This window comes from Homalodisca vitripennis, chromosome X, assembly GCF_021130785.1.
Source record: "Homalodisca vitripennis isolate AUS2020 chromosome X, UT_GWSS_2.1, whole genome shotgun sequence".
Lineage (NCBI taxonomy): Eukaryota > Metazoa > Arthropoda > Insecta > Hemiptera > Cicadellidae > Homalodisca > Homalodisca vitripennis.
This window is the reverse complement of record NC_060215.1, coordinates 38,449,252-38,465,314: the sequence shown is the minus strand read 5'-3', so window position 1 is coordinate 38,465,314 and position 16,063 is coordinate 38,449,252. Positions and strand designations below refer to the sequence as shown.

At 32.8% G+C, this 16,063-nt stretch overlaps 1 protein-coding gene across 6 annotated transcripts in view; it reads right to left on the bottom strand.

The window, feature by feature from the left end:
• The window catches only part of LOC124368928, an 83,292-nt gene that overhangs the window by 11,190 nt on the left and 56,039 nt on the right, over nt 1-16,063 (bottom strand). For 5 of the 6 annotated variants that reach the window (XM_046826479.1, XM_046826477.1, XM_046826478.1 and 2 more), the window contains exons 6-8: nt 14,566-14,660; nt 13,337-13,416; nt 7,234-9,128 (exon numbers count right to left, since the gene is read on the bottom strand). In XM_046826479.1, the coding sequence (XP_046682435.1) occupies nt 8,578-9,128; nt 13,337-13,416; nt 14,566-14,660 (726 nt within the window). In that variant the 3' untranslated portion in view covers nt 7,234-8,577. Of the gene's footprint in view, nt 1-7,233; nt 9,129-13,336; nt 13,417-14,565; nt 14,661-16,063 lie in introns of those variants that run through there. The other variant, XM_046826480.1, reaches the window with a different exon arrangement.

Genomic DNA, 16,063 nt, shown 5'->3' with positions numbered 1-16,063 from the left:
TTACTGGTACCAAACTGAAACTCTTTGAATCCTACTTGAGTAATCGTTCTCAAAAAATTGGTGTCAATGCTTCTTTGTCTGATGTTGTTTAAGTTAAATATTGTATTCCACAGGGATCTGTTCTGGGCCCTTTTCTCTTTTTGATTATAGTTAATGACCTCCCTGATAATGTATCTGCTAATGTGCTTATGATGTCACATTTATTAAGTCTGATAGCTGTTATCACAACTTGTGTGATTATATGTCAAATATAGTTTTAAGTGAAACAGTTGAGTGGTACCTATGCAGCAAACAAATTCTTACTGAATGTTGAAAAACTCAAATAATAAATTTCTATGTAAATAATAGCTTTCTCAACAGTTATCATGCAGATAATGTACAACCTGTTAAGTTGTTGGGAATGTATATTGAGCCACAACTATCGTGGCATACACATATGGAACCACATGTTAGTAATAAACTGGCAAAAGTAGTGTACCTGATTAAAAGATTACCTGAGTAAGAGAAATAGTACCCTCAAACTTTTTAAAACAATGTTATTATGCTTTTTTTCATTCTGTCTTGCTATATGGTATTTTGTACTGGGGGAATGGCATTGGATATCAAATGTCCTACTGATACAAAAGAAATCACTAAGAACCCTAACCTTCTCTGGGCCTATTGACCATTGCAGGTCACAGAAAAAAATCCTAACTGTGATCAACTTGTATATATTTGTATGTTTATGCCATATTAAAAATAACTTGGATGACCACTTCCTTGCTACCGATGTACATAACCACTTTACCAGGTCTAGTCATTTAATTTGTGTGCCTCACCATAGGCTAGGTAAAATCATGTCTTCCTACAATGTTATGAGCATTAAGTTATTTAATAGGCTGCCACCAATTGTTCATCCCATAAGCTATGTTAGCATTAAATTTCAATCTTTGTTTAAACTTAATAATTGTAACCATGTATTTTAACTTTAATTTATAAGCTGTTATGACATATTTACTTTTATAAAAATGTTCAGTTCTGACATACAACTTTCAATGAAGTTGTTTATTGTGATATTAGGTTCGGTTAGATTTAAATTTGTTATGTGACTGCCTATTGCATCCCATGTTTAATGGCAATACAGAATGTATTGTATTGTATTTAAAAATTGGTTTTACATTACTGTATCAGGAAAATACCAGTTTTGAGAGAGGAATTAATTAAATAAGCCAAAGGCTTCTTTAGGAAGCTGGCACATTCCCTAAGGAGAAAATACAAGTATCATCCCAGCTCGAAGATTTTGTGTTTTAACTGCATTAGTGTCTCAAAAACATTTAGGTCAGTCAGAGATCCAAAAGTTATCAGTAGGTTACTAAGCCTATTCTATTTTTGAAGAAAAAAGAAAATTGTATAAAATTAGGAGATAGCTTAAATTGACTGGATACATCCAAGAAAAATGAGTTAAATACATCAGCAATTTCATTTTGATTACTGTGTAATGTATTATTTATTTATATTTCAGTAATAGGAGACTGTTTCTTGTTTTACAATATTCCAAGCAGTTTTCTTTTATTTGCTGAGTTTCTGATTTTTATAGTTAATTATTGCGGTACTCACAGACTTTTTATAAATGCGTTTACAATTTGCAACGTAAGCTTTGAAAATAGGATCGCTAGAGATCTTACATTGCATGTGCAGTTCCCTCTACCTAGTCGCTGACCCAATTCGCATAATCAGCTGTGACCCACCCTTTGTCAACTGATGGCTCAAATTTCATTTTGGAGGAAAAGTTGAAAGCGCAATCAAAATTATATTTAAATAATATAATTTTGTTTAAATAATATAATTTTGTTTAAATAATATAATTTTGTTTAAATAATATTAAAAAAAAAAAATAATTTCTTATCTTGGCTATAGTTATATATTGCATGTTAGGGCTGTTTTATAATTTATAAGAACAAGAAGCAGAGCGGAATGATCAGAAAAACTTGTATCGAGAGTGAATGCATTACATGGATTACTTTGTTCGAGCGTGTTAAAATTAAAGTCACCTGCAACAAGAAATTTGGTTTTAGGATCCTTTTTTCTAAAATTCCATTAAAATAAAAAAACTAAATGCAATCCTAGCCAGTAACGATTTACAACAATTAATGTTGGCTCAAAAAAGGGCCTTAAATACAGCCTCTTTTTTTAAGCCACAGAGTGGTTTAAGGCTAACTTTTTATTTGTAAATAAGGAACAGAATAAAAATATTGACTTCTTTTACATAATGCAGTATATAACTCTTCCACTTGTTAAATTATCTGAACTGGGAGTCACATGTACAACATATTTACAAAAAACTTGCTTGAGCACTTTATTTATTAAGGAAACAAACATTCTGTGTTAGTTTTGACGTGCTCATGACAGCGTACAATGAATACTATTCCTTTTTTGACCACATATTGCATATGGCTTAACAATATGGGGTAAGAGTAGTGAAGCAGAGGATTTTTGTGTGGCAAAAAAACTTTGAGTTTCATGTAGGCCAGTTTTCAAAGAATGTTGATCTTACCTTGTCAAGTACATATTTTGTTCTATAATGCAGGTGAAAGAAAACTTAAGTATTTATAAATAAGATAAATCAACAAAGGGGGAGATGTACATAGTTATACCACAAGAAATAAGGATAGGCTTAACTTCATAAGTGTTAGAATTAACAAAGAAGTCATACTTATATGGAGTTAAAACTTTTTAATAAATTACCTGAAAAGGTATGAACAGTTGATTTAAACAAGTTTAAAAATGTAATGAGCAACTGAAGAAAAATGCCTTTTATTCTATAGATCAATATAAGTCCTGTGATATTAGTGGTGTAAGCTTGTAAACAAATTTTACCAACTTTGTAAATCTTCTGGTTTAGCTGTAAATTTTGATCATACGATTTTAAATTAGGTTAATAGAATGATGTTTGTTGATTATTGTTACCTTAATTTTTAATTGGTATTAATACATGCTATTATAATAAATATTTATATATTCAGGTGATTTTTATGGACAAACTGACATAGATAATGTAGAGATCTAAATATAATTTTAAATGGTTTATGACAATGTCAACTGCATATATTGTATGTTTCAAGAGGAATAAATGAATCTTGAATCTAACACCATTATTTCCACTTATACAGACTTCTGCTTGGCGGTCCAGAGTAGACATTAACCTACAATTATCGTTTTCCACAAGCAAAAGTTGATTACAAAAAGCTTTCTGATTTATACTTAATAAGTGAATCTCATCAATAAGTGTTTCAGAACAATCATTGTCCACTAAATTTAAACAGGAACTTTCTAAGTACTTTGCTCCTGGCAGCTTGCAGTGTGTGCAAGACCATGACTTATTATTACCAGTTCAAATATTCTTGGTATTCTTCATCGCTAATCGATACACATTGTATATGGAACCAAAATGTACAAGATCCATGGCATCGATCTGCGTTAATATTTTTGTAAACTCTACTTTTTATACACATGAAAATTGGAATTGGAGTTTCGTTATAGAACATTATACTGAAAACATTCGCCTTCAGTTCATTGGGGCAACGCTCCAAGGCTCCTAAGTGGGGTGTTGGCCAAATTCAGGAATAAGCGGAATTACGTATTATTTGAGTTCAGAGATGAGGTTCCCAAATTTCATGTTCACAGCTGTACCCTTTCTCGAGAATGTTTTGATAACACTCAGCCAAATGATGTGTGATATATAAAAATAATCAATGGATTTTGTAGAAAAATGAGCTTAATCTTGAGACCAAGTCTAATTGAACGAAATATAGTAGTATAATAAAGCAAAAGAATAATTATTTTAGGTATGAGTTTGAGAAGAATTTACTAAAGTTTTGAATTTGAATGGTATTTTTGAGACGACAAATAGAGAAACAAGGAAATACCAAAAGACATTTTGTTAAGATCACTTTTTCCAGTAAATACAGGGTGTATCAAAAAGAATCATCCGATTTAATAAAATCATAACTATTCTGTTTGTTGAGCTAAATGCGCCAACAACGTACTGTTAAAAAAAGTATCTTTTAAAGTTTTATATGGTTCCCGCTAGGTAGCAGCAGCGCGCTTGAGTGAACGCCTACTTCATTTCTAGTGAAAATGGTGTCTGCACCACAAAAAGCGTTTTTCGCAGTGTGAGTCTGTAATAACTGTTCAGCGTGACTTTCTTAATAGGTATGGTGTTGATCCTCCTACATCACAGAGCACAATTTCAAGAAACAGGTTGTCTGTGTAAAGGCAAGTCACCGGGCCGTCCCAGTGTGTCCGATGAAAACGTGGAGCGCATCCACCATTGTTTCACACGCAGCCCTCAGAAATCTGTTCGCTGCGCTGCTCGACAGGTCAACATGCCTCCTATGTCCGTCTGGCATGTGTTGCGTCGACGATTACGCATGAAAGGATATAGAATTCAGATACTGCAAGCTCTTCGTGAGGGTGATAAAGAACGACGCGTTGAGTTTTGTAACTTCGTTCTTGATAAGATGATGGACGATGAATATTTTGTATTGCGCATGGTGTTTAGCGACGAGGCAACATTTCATTTAAATGGAAAGGTAAACCACCATAACGTTAGAATATGGGGTACAGAAAAACCACTTGAAATTGTGCAACATGAGAGAGACTCTCCAAAATTTAATGTGTTTTATGCGGTTTCACGGGAAAAGGTGTACGGTCCATTTTTCTTTGCTGAGAACACTGGTACACGAATAACATATCTCGATTTGCTTGAGAATTATCTTTTCCCCCAATTGGAGACTGATTCAAACGACTTTATTTACCAACAGGACGGGGCACCGCCACATTGGCATCTGGCAGTCCGGCAATTTGTAAATCAAAGAATTCATGACCAGTGGATCGGCTGCACTGGACAAAATGACGCATCCTTACATTTCTGGCCTTCAAGGTCACCGGACCTTACTGTATGTGTTTTTTTCTTGTGGGGTTTCATCAAAGACTCTGTATGTGCCTCCGCTACCAACAAAAATGGATGAGCTGAGGAAAAATGGATCGCATTACAACAGCAGTGGAATCAGTAACTCAGGACATGCTCCCTGCAGTGTGGGATGAATTTGAATACCGCATAGACATATGCCGTGTATCTAAAGGTGGACATATTGAACACCTTTGAAAAGGCACGAAAAAAAACTTTTTGAGTTTCCCTTTCAGCCAAAAAAATTAGTAATTGTATATGTTTACTACTGTTCGAAATATAGACATGCCAAATCAGATGATTCTTTTTGGTACACCCTGTATATCGTGTTATATTTGAATTCCAACCTCTAGATCGGTCACAATTGGCCTTTGAACAAATATTATCATGGAAAATTGCCTAGACCTAACCAAAGTTTTTGACTTTAAATGTATTTTATCGTGTAACCATTAAGAGATAAGACAAAAAGTGACCAGATTTATCTTGTAGAAAATTTAAAACTGAAATTCGATTCTGCCATTGGATTTGAGCTATGACCCCTAGTTTGCCCACTACAGAGCTTGGGAGAAAACACTGCACTGGTAAGGTCATGATTTTTTTAAAAGCAATTTAAATTTAGAATTTACTACTTTTAGGTATTTAGGCTATGCCCCAGGCCCTTGAGTGATGTGTTAGCAAAATTCGGAGACAAGAAGAATTTAGTGACAAGTCCGAGATTAGGTTTGACAGTGAGTTTGTAGGTTGCTGTAGAAAGTAGACTGTAGTTTGCCTAATTTTTCACATTTAACCAGTTTTCACTTTGAGGGCATTTTGTGGCTTAAACGTTAGAGATACGACAAAAAGTTACTGGACCTTTCTTGTCGGAAATTTAAAACTGAAATGTGATTCTGCCATTTGATTTGAGCTATGATCTCTGGTTTGCCTGGTACAGAGCCTGGAAGAAAAGACTGCACTGGTCTGCCATTGTGAATTTTTGAGTAATTTAAATGAAGAAATCGCTGGCTTTCAGGCGTTTTCTAATGGTTACACAAACTCATCTAGAATCATGCAAAGTTTCTAGGGTATCAGGAAGTTGGCTTGACTCTATAATCTAAGTATGTCAGTATAACATCAGTTTTTAAGATAAAGACGTTTTGGTTAACTGAAGAATACTTAACCTGAGACTGTAATCTTCATTAGGCGAATAAATTGATCTGGTTGTTTTGTCACCCAGAAAATATCCTCAGGTAGGGTAAGGTTACAGAGAGTAGAACATGTGGTTCTTTGCTGGACGAAGTATATTGACATAGCTAAAAATACAAGTCACTTGTATATGTTGTAATACAATCTCAATCCGGAATCAGATCGTATTGCACAAATTTTAAAATTCCTAAATTTAACAATTCAGGACAAAGATTTTGGAATTGAGAGCGTTTTTCAGGCTTACAGAAGGGTATATAACCAAAATCTACTTTAAATTTTTTGTAGATCCATCATCTCATGCTACATTTAAGCTACAACAAACGGTTTGGCTGCTATTGATCGCAGGAAAAAATTTTCATGTAAAAATTACACAATGTTTGCATTTAAATTTGTTTTGCGGCTATAATCCAATAGAAATAAAGCAAAAAGTTACTGGACCTTTTCTGTAGATCACGTAATTTCTGAGGCACATTGGATTTGAGCTACAACCAAAGGTTTGGCTGCCTTCGGACCCGGAAGATAAATTATGACGTGAAAATTTAAAAAGTTTGCATTTAAGAGGTTGCATTAAAAGTTTTTGGCCAAACCGTTGGAGATAGAGCAAAAAGTCACTAGAACTTTTTTGTAGATAACTTCACTCCACACTAGCATTTTTTCGTCAGTTCCGAACTACAACTTACGGTTCAGACACTACAGGGCCTCAAACAAAACTCTACATGTGAAAGTATGCCAAAACTTTCAATTTTGAGAACATTTTTTGGGTGAACCAGTAGAGATGCAGGGATAACTAATGTGCCTAATTTGTAGACTAGACAATACGCTAAAATCTTACAGAAATTAGATTTGAGCTACGACCAACGGTTTTGTGGTCTAGATGGCTTGAAAGCAAAAAAAAAATACACCAGTTTCAAACAGTTTTTAATTATTTTTGGGGGGTCAAAAAGTAAACACTCCCAGTTATCACACTTTTCCTGTTGGTTATACGTCAAAAGGTATTAGCGTGCCAAATTTCATGTTTCTAACACTTCTAGAAGTTTGTTAGAATTTGTATATATATATCAGTCAGTTACAAATGCGGCTGTATAGGTATTAAGATATAGAGATTAAAGTATAAAATAACTTTATTTTATTTATCCTTATAAATAGTAACATTTAACATTTACATGAGATTAAGTAGATAAATTAAATAGACATTAACATAGGTTTAACATTTAACCCTTTTAGTGCTGCGAGTCACGCTCCGTGACGACGGGTATCGGTGCGAAAAATGCCGTCGTCACGGACCTAACCTAGCTAGGCCTATAGGCTATGATTTGGATGTGTCAGACACTACTGTGGATGGCACAGATGAGGACAAGGACTACTGTCCTAGTGACACTGAACCCTCCACTGACCATTCCAAACCTAAATTAGGAATGAAACAAAGAGGCCGTAGAGAAAGAGGAAGAGGTTTCGCTGCCTCGACTCCGGAAAATAGAAACCTATCCGTCTCAAAATAATCATTTTGCAATTGCATAATGATTATATTGCATTATATAATGCATTTTTCAATCAAATAAGCATTTAGTATATACTATTACATTGTTTTTACTGTTTCTTATAGTGGGTACAATGGTTTGCATTACTGTTCTGATTAGACCTTAGATTTGCGTTTGGTACGCGTTGTAAGGTATTTTTGTTTTCCAAAAAAAGATTTTTTTTGTTGCTTGAAAATAATATAATATTATGTACTGATTTTGTTCAGTTTTAGATGCACTTTGCAAATGTATTAATTGTTTTAATCAATAAAAATTCTACAGTTATCATTTATGGACTCAAAGTCAAATTTTTTTTAAAATTTTTGTTTAAGATTATAAATATTTAGTACAAGTTTTTTTACAATAACTAACAAACACAGTTATGCAACATTTATCATAGAACACAACAACAACAACAAATTCTATGAGTCTATCACAAAAAATGGATTTTTTAACCAAACACTTACATTTTTGCTCAGATTGGCCTGGCACTTTACAGCTAGGAAGGCGTTCAAGGTCGCGGCACTAAAAGGGTTAAAAAAGCCTTAGTTGGACACTCCAATAAATGACAAATAGTAGCATTTACACGAGATCAAGTAGATAACTAAAATAGACTTTCTTATGTTTAACATTTGAAAAGGCCTAAGTTGAACACATGGTGAGATAACAAGTTGTAACACAAACAAAAAATAGGAACATTTACATGAGATCAAGTAGATAAATAAAATAGACTTTCTTATGTTTAACATTTAAAAAGGCCTTAGATTAATGCTCCATTAAACAATAAATTGTAACACAAACAACAAATAGGAACACATTTACATGAGATCAAATAGATAACCAAAGTAGACATTAACACATATCTTTAACATTTGAAATTGAATATCAAATTAAACAGGAACTTAACATACAAATGGTCTGTTTAACTATCTATTCCAAGCGACTTCTTTTTCCTCTTAAAGATGGCATTCCAGAAGTGCCTGGTCTAGGTCTCAACATGTAAGAATGTTGAGGGGTATCACGGGACAAGACAGACTGTAGACTTACAGTGTCAGTTTCACCTTCCTCAGTTGTACTTCTTGGTAGGGAGCTTTGTTGATCCAAGTTAGTTTCTTCGCGCTTACGTAGTGGTCTCCTTTGTCGCTGAGCCTGTGACTGATAAGCTAAGAGTGACTCTTCACTAGAATCAACCAGTGGTGGAATTCTCTTGGGCTGAGATGTTTCAGGTTGTTCGGTCTGAAGGTCTATGATGGTGGGAGAAGCAATATCATTTCTATGCAACAGTGGCTGTCCCATTGTTCTTTGACGAGCTGACGTTCTATCTTTATTCTTAATTAACCTTTTAGGTCGCCTAGGCGTTTCTTGATAATGTGCAATACCTTGGGATGGAACTTCCAGATTCGCAGCAGCTTCTTGAATGGCGCGTCTTACAGCCATACGGTCTCTAGCCTCTCTCAGTTTTCGTTTCAAAACTATCGTGGCTGAAAAGAACATGTGTTATATTAATAGACTGCATGTGACATTTAATTTATAGGATTTTGCCTACCTTCAAGTGTTACTAAATGTTACTAGAATCAAAACAGGAAAGTACCTAGAAAATGGTATATTGTTTTATTTTATTACAGAATTTTAAATATTATATCCCTTATCCAATCAAGAAAGATTCAAGGTGAATGTTGAGAACTTTCCATGTTTTTGTTGGTTGACCTGAACATTGCTGTCTGATGTCTTACTAAACCAAAAGGTCCTATTTTTAATAACATCCCTTAGCATTATTAAATCATCCGTGGAAGTCAACCTCTTAATGTTAACAATGCCTGGTTGAGGGCTGGAAATTTTCCAGTAGAAAGAAAGCAGAGCTTGTGAAGTTTATTATATATTATGAGGTAGACACATGTGGTGCTGCGTGATACCAGAACATTTTGTTGAAACACACACTAGTTGACCTAGCATGGTTTGATTCGGTTTGCAGAATGTCCATTAGATATAGTTGAAATGTCCTTTATAAATATTTAGATGAAAGAACCAACATTTTATTTGTTACGGGTGGTTACCCTTATAATTATTTTATTTTATTTCATTTATCATTTATTTTGGAGTGATTGTTTTTTTTTAACCGACAGCTTGTTTGCATTGTATGTGATTGCAAAACGTGAAAATTTACACGAGACAGAAATTGATAAGCTGTTGAATGATTGTGGATATAATTAAGTAATAATGATTTAATTAATGCACTAAAGGTTATCGTAATTTGCTGCTGAAACATGAAAATTGTTTCAAACCAGGGAGGGTGGCCATTCAAAACCTTTTTTTAAATTCCTGATTCCCTAATCTATTTTCAAACTAAATATAAACAACAGTAATAATGCATTTAACTCTTATGCCGTTTGCGTGAAGCAATCCGAAAAAAAAAATAACACATTTGTGGCAAAACGATTCATGGCTTTTGCACCATAACAATGCACCTGCTCACACTTCATTGCTTGTCCGTAAACTTTTGGCCAAAAACAGTACTATAATGATACTCTAGCCTCCATATTCTCCATAGCACATGCATAGATGATTTTAAAAGTGTATCGTTCAAAGAGTTAAAGGCTATACAAAAGATCGTGTTTGACAAGGGTTTCGAGTATTGGAAGCACTAGCACAAGTGCATAATATCTAATGGTGACTATTCAGAAGGACACTAATGCAGAGGAATAAATAATATTATTTACAAAAAATTAAAATTCCCCTTTACTTTTTGAACATCCTCATATGTCCTCTATAAGAATATGTGTAAGTTTATATCTTATAATTATTCATCATGGCTACCACTCTTACTGGCCAGATTTGCTTTAATGGTAACAAAACAAAACAATTCAGTGTGCTATATTCTTAGTAACAAATAGTTTAGCAATCAATATCAAATTCAGAACACAATTTTTGTATCGGTATTGATTTAATTTAATTTGGTATCCACCCATCTATACTTAGAATACATAAACTTTGTGTTTATAATTGTCTTCTCAGCTCTTGGGCCATAGTTTTCTCTGTCAGCTCGGAGGTTTATGCCACTCTTAATAGCATATTGTTTTCACGTCCAATTCAACAGGCTACTACGTTTAACCCACTGTATTGCACAGTTACAAAATTCAATCATGATCCAGTTGTGGCTGGAAAGTCCTGCAATCTCTTGGGCAAAGTAAATAGAAATTTTTGTATTTGCAGCACATACTGAGAGGGATTTTCAAAATCCCCGTTTTTTTTTCCGGTAGAAAAAGTTGGGCTGTCAAGTCCATTTTTAAACCAAATATAAACATTATGGTTCTGTATTTCATCAGTATGTCAAATGCCACTGTGATAATTTTCCATCACCATACCTATTTGCAGGAAATGCCATGGAGTTGTGATGGCCAAATTTTGTCACTAGCGATATATGCAAGAGATACCACACTAAATTAAAGTTTTGGTTGTCAATTTATGGGTTTTCACACATTATAGGGGTAGTTATCTACCTAATGGTTTTTTTTAACATTTGTCATGAGTCCACAGTCAATCTTGTTGACTGTACTTAAGACCACAGACAGAGACATCTGTGCGTTTTTATTTAAATTAAAATAGTTGTAAAATATTATTAAAAACATAAACAATGGACTGTGTAGTAGTGAAGTTGTATCCAAATTGGGTACTAAGAAAAATTTGTATAAGTACTCTTTTGAGTTCAGTCTTCTGTAAAAGTTTGTTCCAATTAATTTTTTATTTACAATTGCAAATAGTTTTTACAACATTTCGTAAATTTGTGAATATTTTTCATGAAGTTTTTTTTATTGAATGGAATGATTCTACAGTTCATAAAGCATAAAAAATAATGAACAATACTTTGGGCAGACAGTTTCAGGGGAAAATATCACTTTACCAGATTTTCATCAAACAATTATTGTTTAAAGACATTTAAAATGTCAAACGTAACTGACAGTATGCAACAATACTGGACATCTGAGTGTCCTTAATTAACAGTTAATGTTTCCTTTTATTGTATTGAATGTTCAATATGTACACTTAATATCCTTCATACTGTTATATAAATGAAAGAATTAAATTATTGACAAGATTGATCTTTCAAGTACCGTACTGAGATAAACAACTTTGTTAATAATTAACCCTTTGAGTGCCGCAGCATTTTGCTATATGGTATGCATAAAATGGCGAGCGAAAATGCCTGATTCTGCAAGGGTCTGGTTAGAAATTCATAACAAATTTATTTATTGGTATAATGTCTTGGGGTTTTTTTTTAGATAAATATATTTTCTTTATACATATAATACATTGATCACTTATTTAACGTTTTTATACAAATAAAAAAAATCATTAACAAAAACTTTGAACAAAACAATTTGTTATTTTATTTTGACACAACTTAGTGTTATTGAAATGTTTTATTTTTTTACTTTTTGTTATTCTATCTTTTACTCCATTTAATTCTTTACAAAAAGACATACAAATTTTTTTATACTTATAAATAAAGTTTGGAAAATAAATATGAAAATATGAACCACTACAAAACTAGAAATTTTCTAACCTAACCTAACACTCTGTGTATTGTCTACACTGCTAATGCTTAAATCTAATGCCTGCAATACTAGATCTTCATTGTCAGCAATGTTTTTACGACTCATTGTTTATAATTATCACTGAAAAAACACAACAAACATAAAAACTATACAAACGTATTTAGTAAAATACTAGATGCTTACGATTGCCGTAACTCACGGTCAAGTCATTGTTCTACTTACACACAGACTAGAACAACATACACAAACAAAATAATTTGAAGATACTAACACTACAAACCCATTTACACTTAAAAACTTTCAATATCATTTGTGAAATAAACAGCAGCGCAAACAAAACATGTGACGGCTCGTCCGCGTAGCGGTCGATTCTAAACTCGACTGATGCGCTCACTTTACAACCTCCGTAAAAATCAGAATCGAACCAGAATGCAACAAAACCTACATAAAAAGTTACGTTGAAGCCTTTGGAATGCGTATGTATAGTCATTGACCCAATTAAAATAAATACTATATAAAATATAAGCGTTACTACAGAAGTCGTTAACAGCGATTCTGGCATTTCTTGCATATAATACGGGATCGCTGACAGCGATGCTCCGGCACTCAAAGGGTTAATTAAGCAAGTTTTAATTAATTTTTATTAAAGCACATTTTTTAAATACTTTAGTTTTCACAGATTTTTGTTAGTCTAGTTTTTTCCTACACTTATTGATGAAATAATACATTCATTGCGGAAAAAAACCATAATGAGGATTAATTAATGCAGACATTTTTTAAATATCATGTATTGAGTTAAATAATGGTCCAGCCGCCAGTCAAGGCCGGCTGTATCGAATGTGTTTTTAAGTATTCGCTAAGCCTTCTATTTATGAGTTAAGTTATATGGAAAACATAAAAGTTATTGAAAAGTATGGGTAACTTGAAAATGTACTACTAAAAATAGTGATCTGGGGAAATTTTGGGTGGTTAAAGCATATTCTGCATCCCTGATATTTAGGATAACAGAACTGTAAAAAAAATCAAAATAAACAAAGAGGAATGTGCATGTGCCCATTGTCCTAAGAATTTGGCTTCTATTAACCTATCTAATTTTACTGTTATTAGTGATTACTTGAATTATCTCTTTCACTTACTTTTGATTACCTGCATGAGGGCTCTCGATTTTTGCCTCACCATGTCTCGTCTGTTGGATGCAGACACACTGGAAGTCATTCTAAAAATATATAAAACGTAATTAACTTTATTATAATTAACTGTTTTTCAAATATTTAATAAATTACTAACTATACACACATACGATGCCTCTAAGAACAAAATAAATACTGTACAAAAACATATGATCTGCTTAGACTAAACCATTAATAAATAAATAAAAATCTTTATGTATAATCATGGAGATAGACATAATGCCATAAATATTGTCATGTAACAGAATTATAACAGAAATGTCATGTTAGTCCAGTGTATGTTTCTCCAGATTAAGAACTCCTGAAAACCAAGTGTGAATATATTACTAGTTTCAACCATGAACTAACTAGTAAAGCTGGAATGAAATCATAAAAATTAAGCTTACTTAATTCTGAGTTTAGACAGACTAAGCAAATTATTTCCAAACTATAACTTCTATTTTTTATATTGATGACAACGAAAGAAGGTACCTGTTTTTGGTGCTTTACAACCAACCTTCTTTGTTAAAGATTCAATGGATTCGAGATCCTGCTTTAACACATTACTAGCATAGTATTCAGTATACATTAAGCTATTAATCAATGTGAAAGATAAATAAAATATGAAGATATATTGCTTTCATATTTAAATATACATGTGTGTGTGTGTATATATATATAAATAAAATAATTTAAAGCTAGTTATCAATACTTATTCCAAATTGAGGTAAATACTCAAATTATACAGAGCATGATTTAAATTTTTTGTTTTTATTATATATTTTTTTAGAAAATTATCTAAGATTTGTGTAGCATTCTTTTAAATGGTATAACTTTAAATGCATCACAAAATAATGTTGAGACTAAAGGTTTTTGTATACTTTACTTGTCATTTCAATAAGGAACTATTTTTTTACTTGTAACCCTACAAAATTCAAAAACAATAAAAAAATAAATTCATTTTAACAATTTTTAATCTGCTAATATCGGGACTCGACAATTTATGCATTCAACAAAGGAAATCACAGCCGATGGTTTAAATGCAGTATCATTTTAAAAGTTTTAAAATTAAATTTTAGAACCAAATGTGTTTGACATTTACTTACTTTATACTAAATATGCACTACAAACATCCCCAATACTTCATTACCAGCTAGTGTTTGCTAGGTTAGCATTTAGAAAAATTTTTCACATACCTATGTGCCAAATTAGCCCCAAATAGGTAGAATTTTAAGTTTTTCTCAGTGTCTGGTGCATGAGTTATGTACGCTATTATCATTCTGGAACAGGGCTGTAAAAATGCAATTGTGTTAAAAATGTAAATAAATAGTCATAATATACACAAATAATAAACGTATTTAATACATAATAATAAACAATAATTAACATACTCTAATAGTATACAGGGTGATTAACTCAAGGTGTCTACTATTAGGAGTGTTAATTTTACAGCAAATTTTAAATTGGGAACTGCGCCTTATTTTTTGATTCACTAACTGAATAATTAACACATTTTATCAACACCAACACAGCAATTCAATTCAAAGTAATAAAAGTTACGTATTTTCTAGTGAAAATGAAACCTAAAACTGATTACTGTATCTAATTGCACTTTACCCTCATATTTACAATAGATAAAAAAACTAAAAGAAACTTTTATTATGACGAAAACAACAATAAAAGTACAAAGATCCTGCTAAACAGTGGCTCGACTATCGGCAGACAATTCACTCCAACTGGAACTTTTGTTGCTCGTCAACAAACCAGTAAATGTACTGCGCAAAAATATGGCTGCAATATTGTTTCAAATAGTTCAAACTATTCCTGAGAGGTAGCAGCACAATGTAAAGCCAGTAGAACTCACCGAACTAATCTCATACGTCAGTGAAATGAGACATAGTACACCGCCCGTGCAAAGCCTGTGATTTGTCTCCTAGCAAAACTACAGCACACCTGGCAGTGCCCGTGTTTTGTCCGGAGAGAGTTAAATCTGGAAGATATCTATGCTAAAGACTACTGGAGTATAGTTATTCAGAAATGTCATATTTTATAAAAGGTTCATATTTCTGTTACTAACTATAAGATTTTATGACAACAGACTATCCTAAGATTTGTATTTTGTGAGATGAACATACAAATCTAGATAAAGTAACTGCCATAACAGTAGTTTTTCAACAGTATAATGAACTGTACAATTTTCATTATTGTGTTGGTGCCTACACTACTATTGATAAGATGTTAGAGCTATTTTGAGGTAGGTTTAGCTTTAAACAATAATTCAAAGCCATCAAGATATTTGCCTTAACAAATGATAAAGTTTTCTAGGCTCTAAACATGAAGAACAACTATATATATGTGCGAAACAACCTAAAAGCCATTTTTCGAACTGAAGTGGTTCTTTGTCTAATACAGTCCATCTCTGGGTTAGGAAGAAAGATCACTGTGTACAATTGGTTCAATTCTGTTCCTTTAGTAGAATAACTGAAAAGTGAGCATAGATGGTTACTTGTTGGTACTTTGAGGAAAACAATAGAGAGGTACTTCCCTTATTTGTGAAAACAGAGCAAACGTCACTTCAAACAAGTTTGTTTGCTTTTGGTAACATGGCACCTGACATGTGTGCCAAAAAAGGACAGAAATGTTCTCCTTTTATCGTCCATGTATTTTGAGGTAACCAGACATATAACCCTCTAT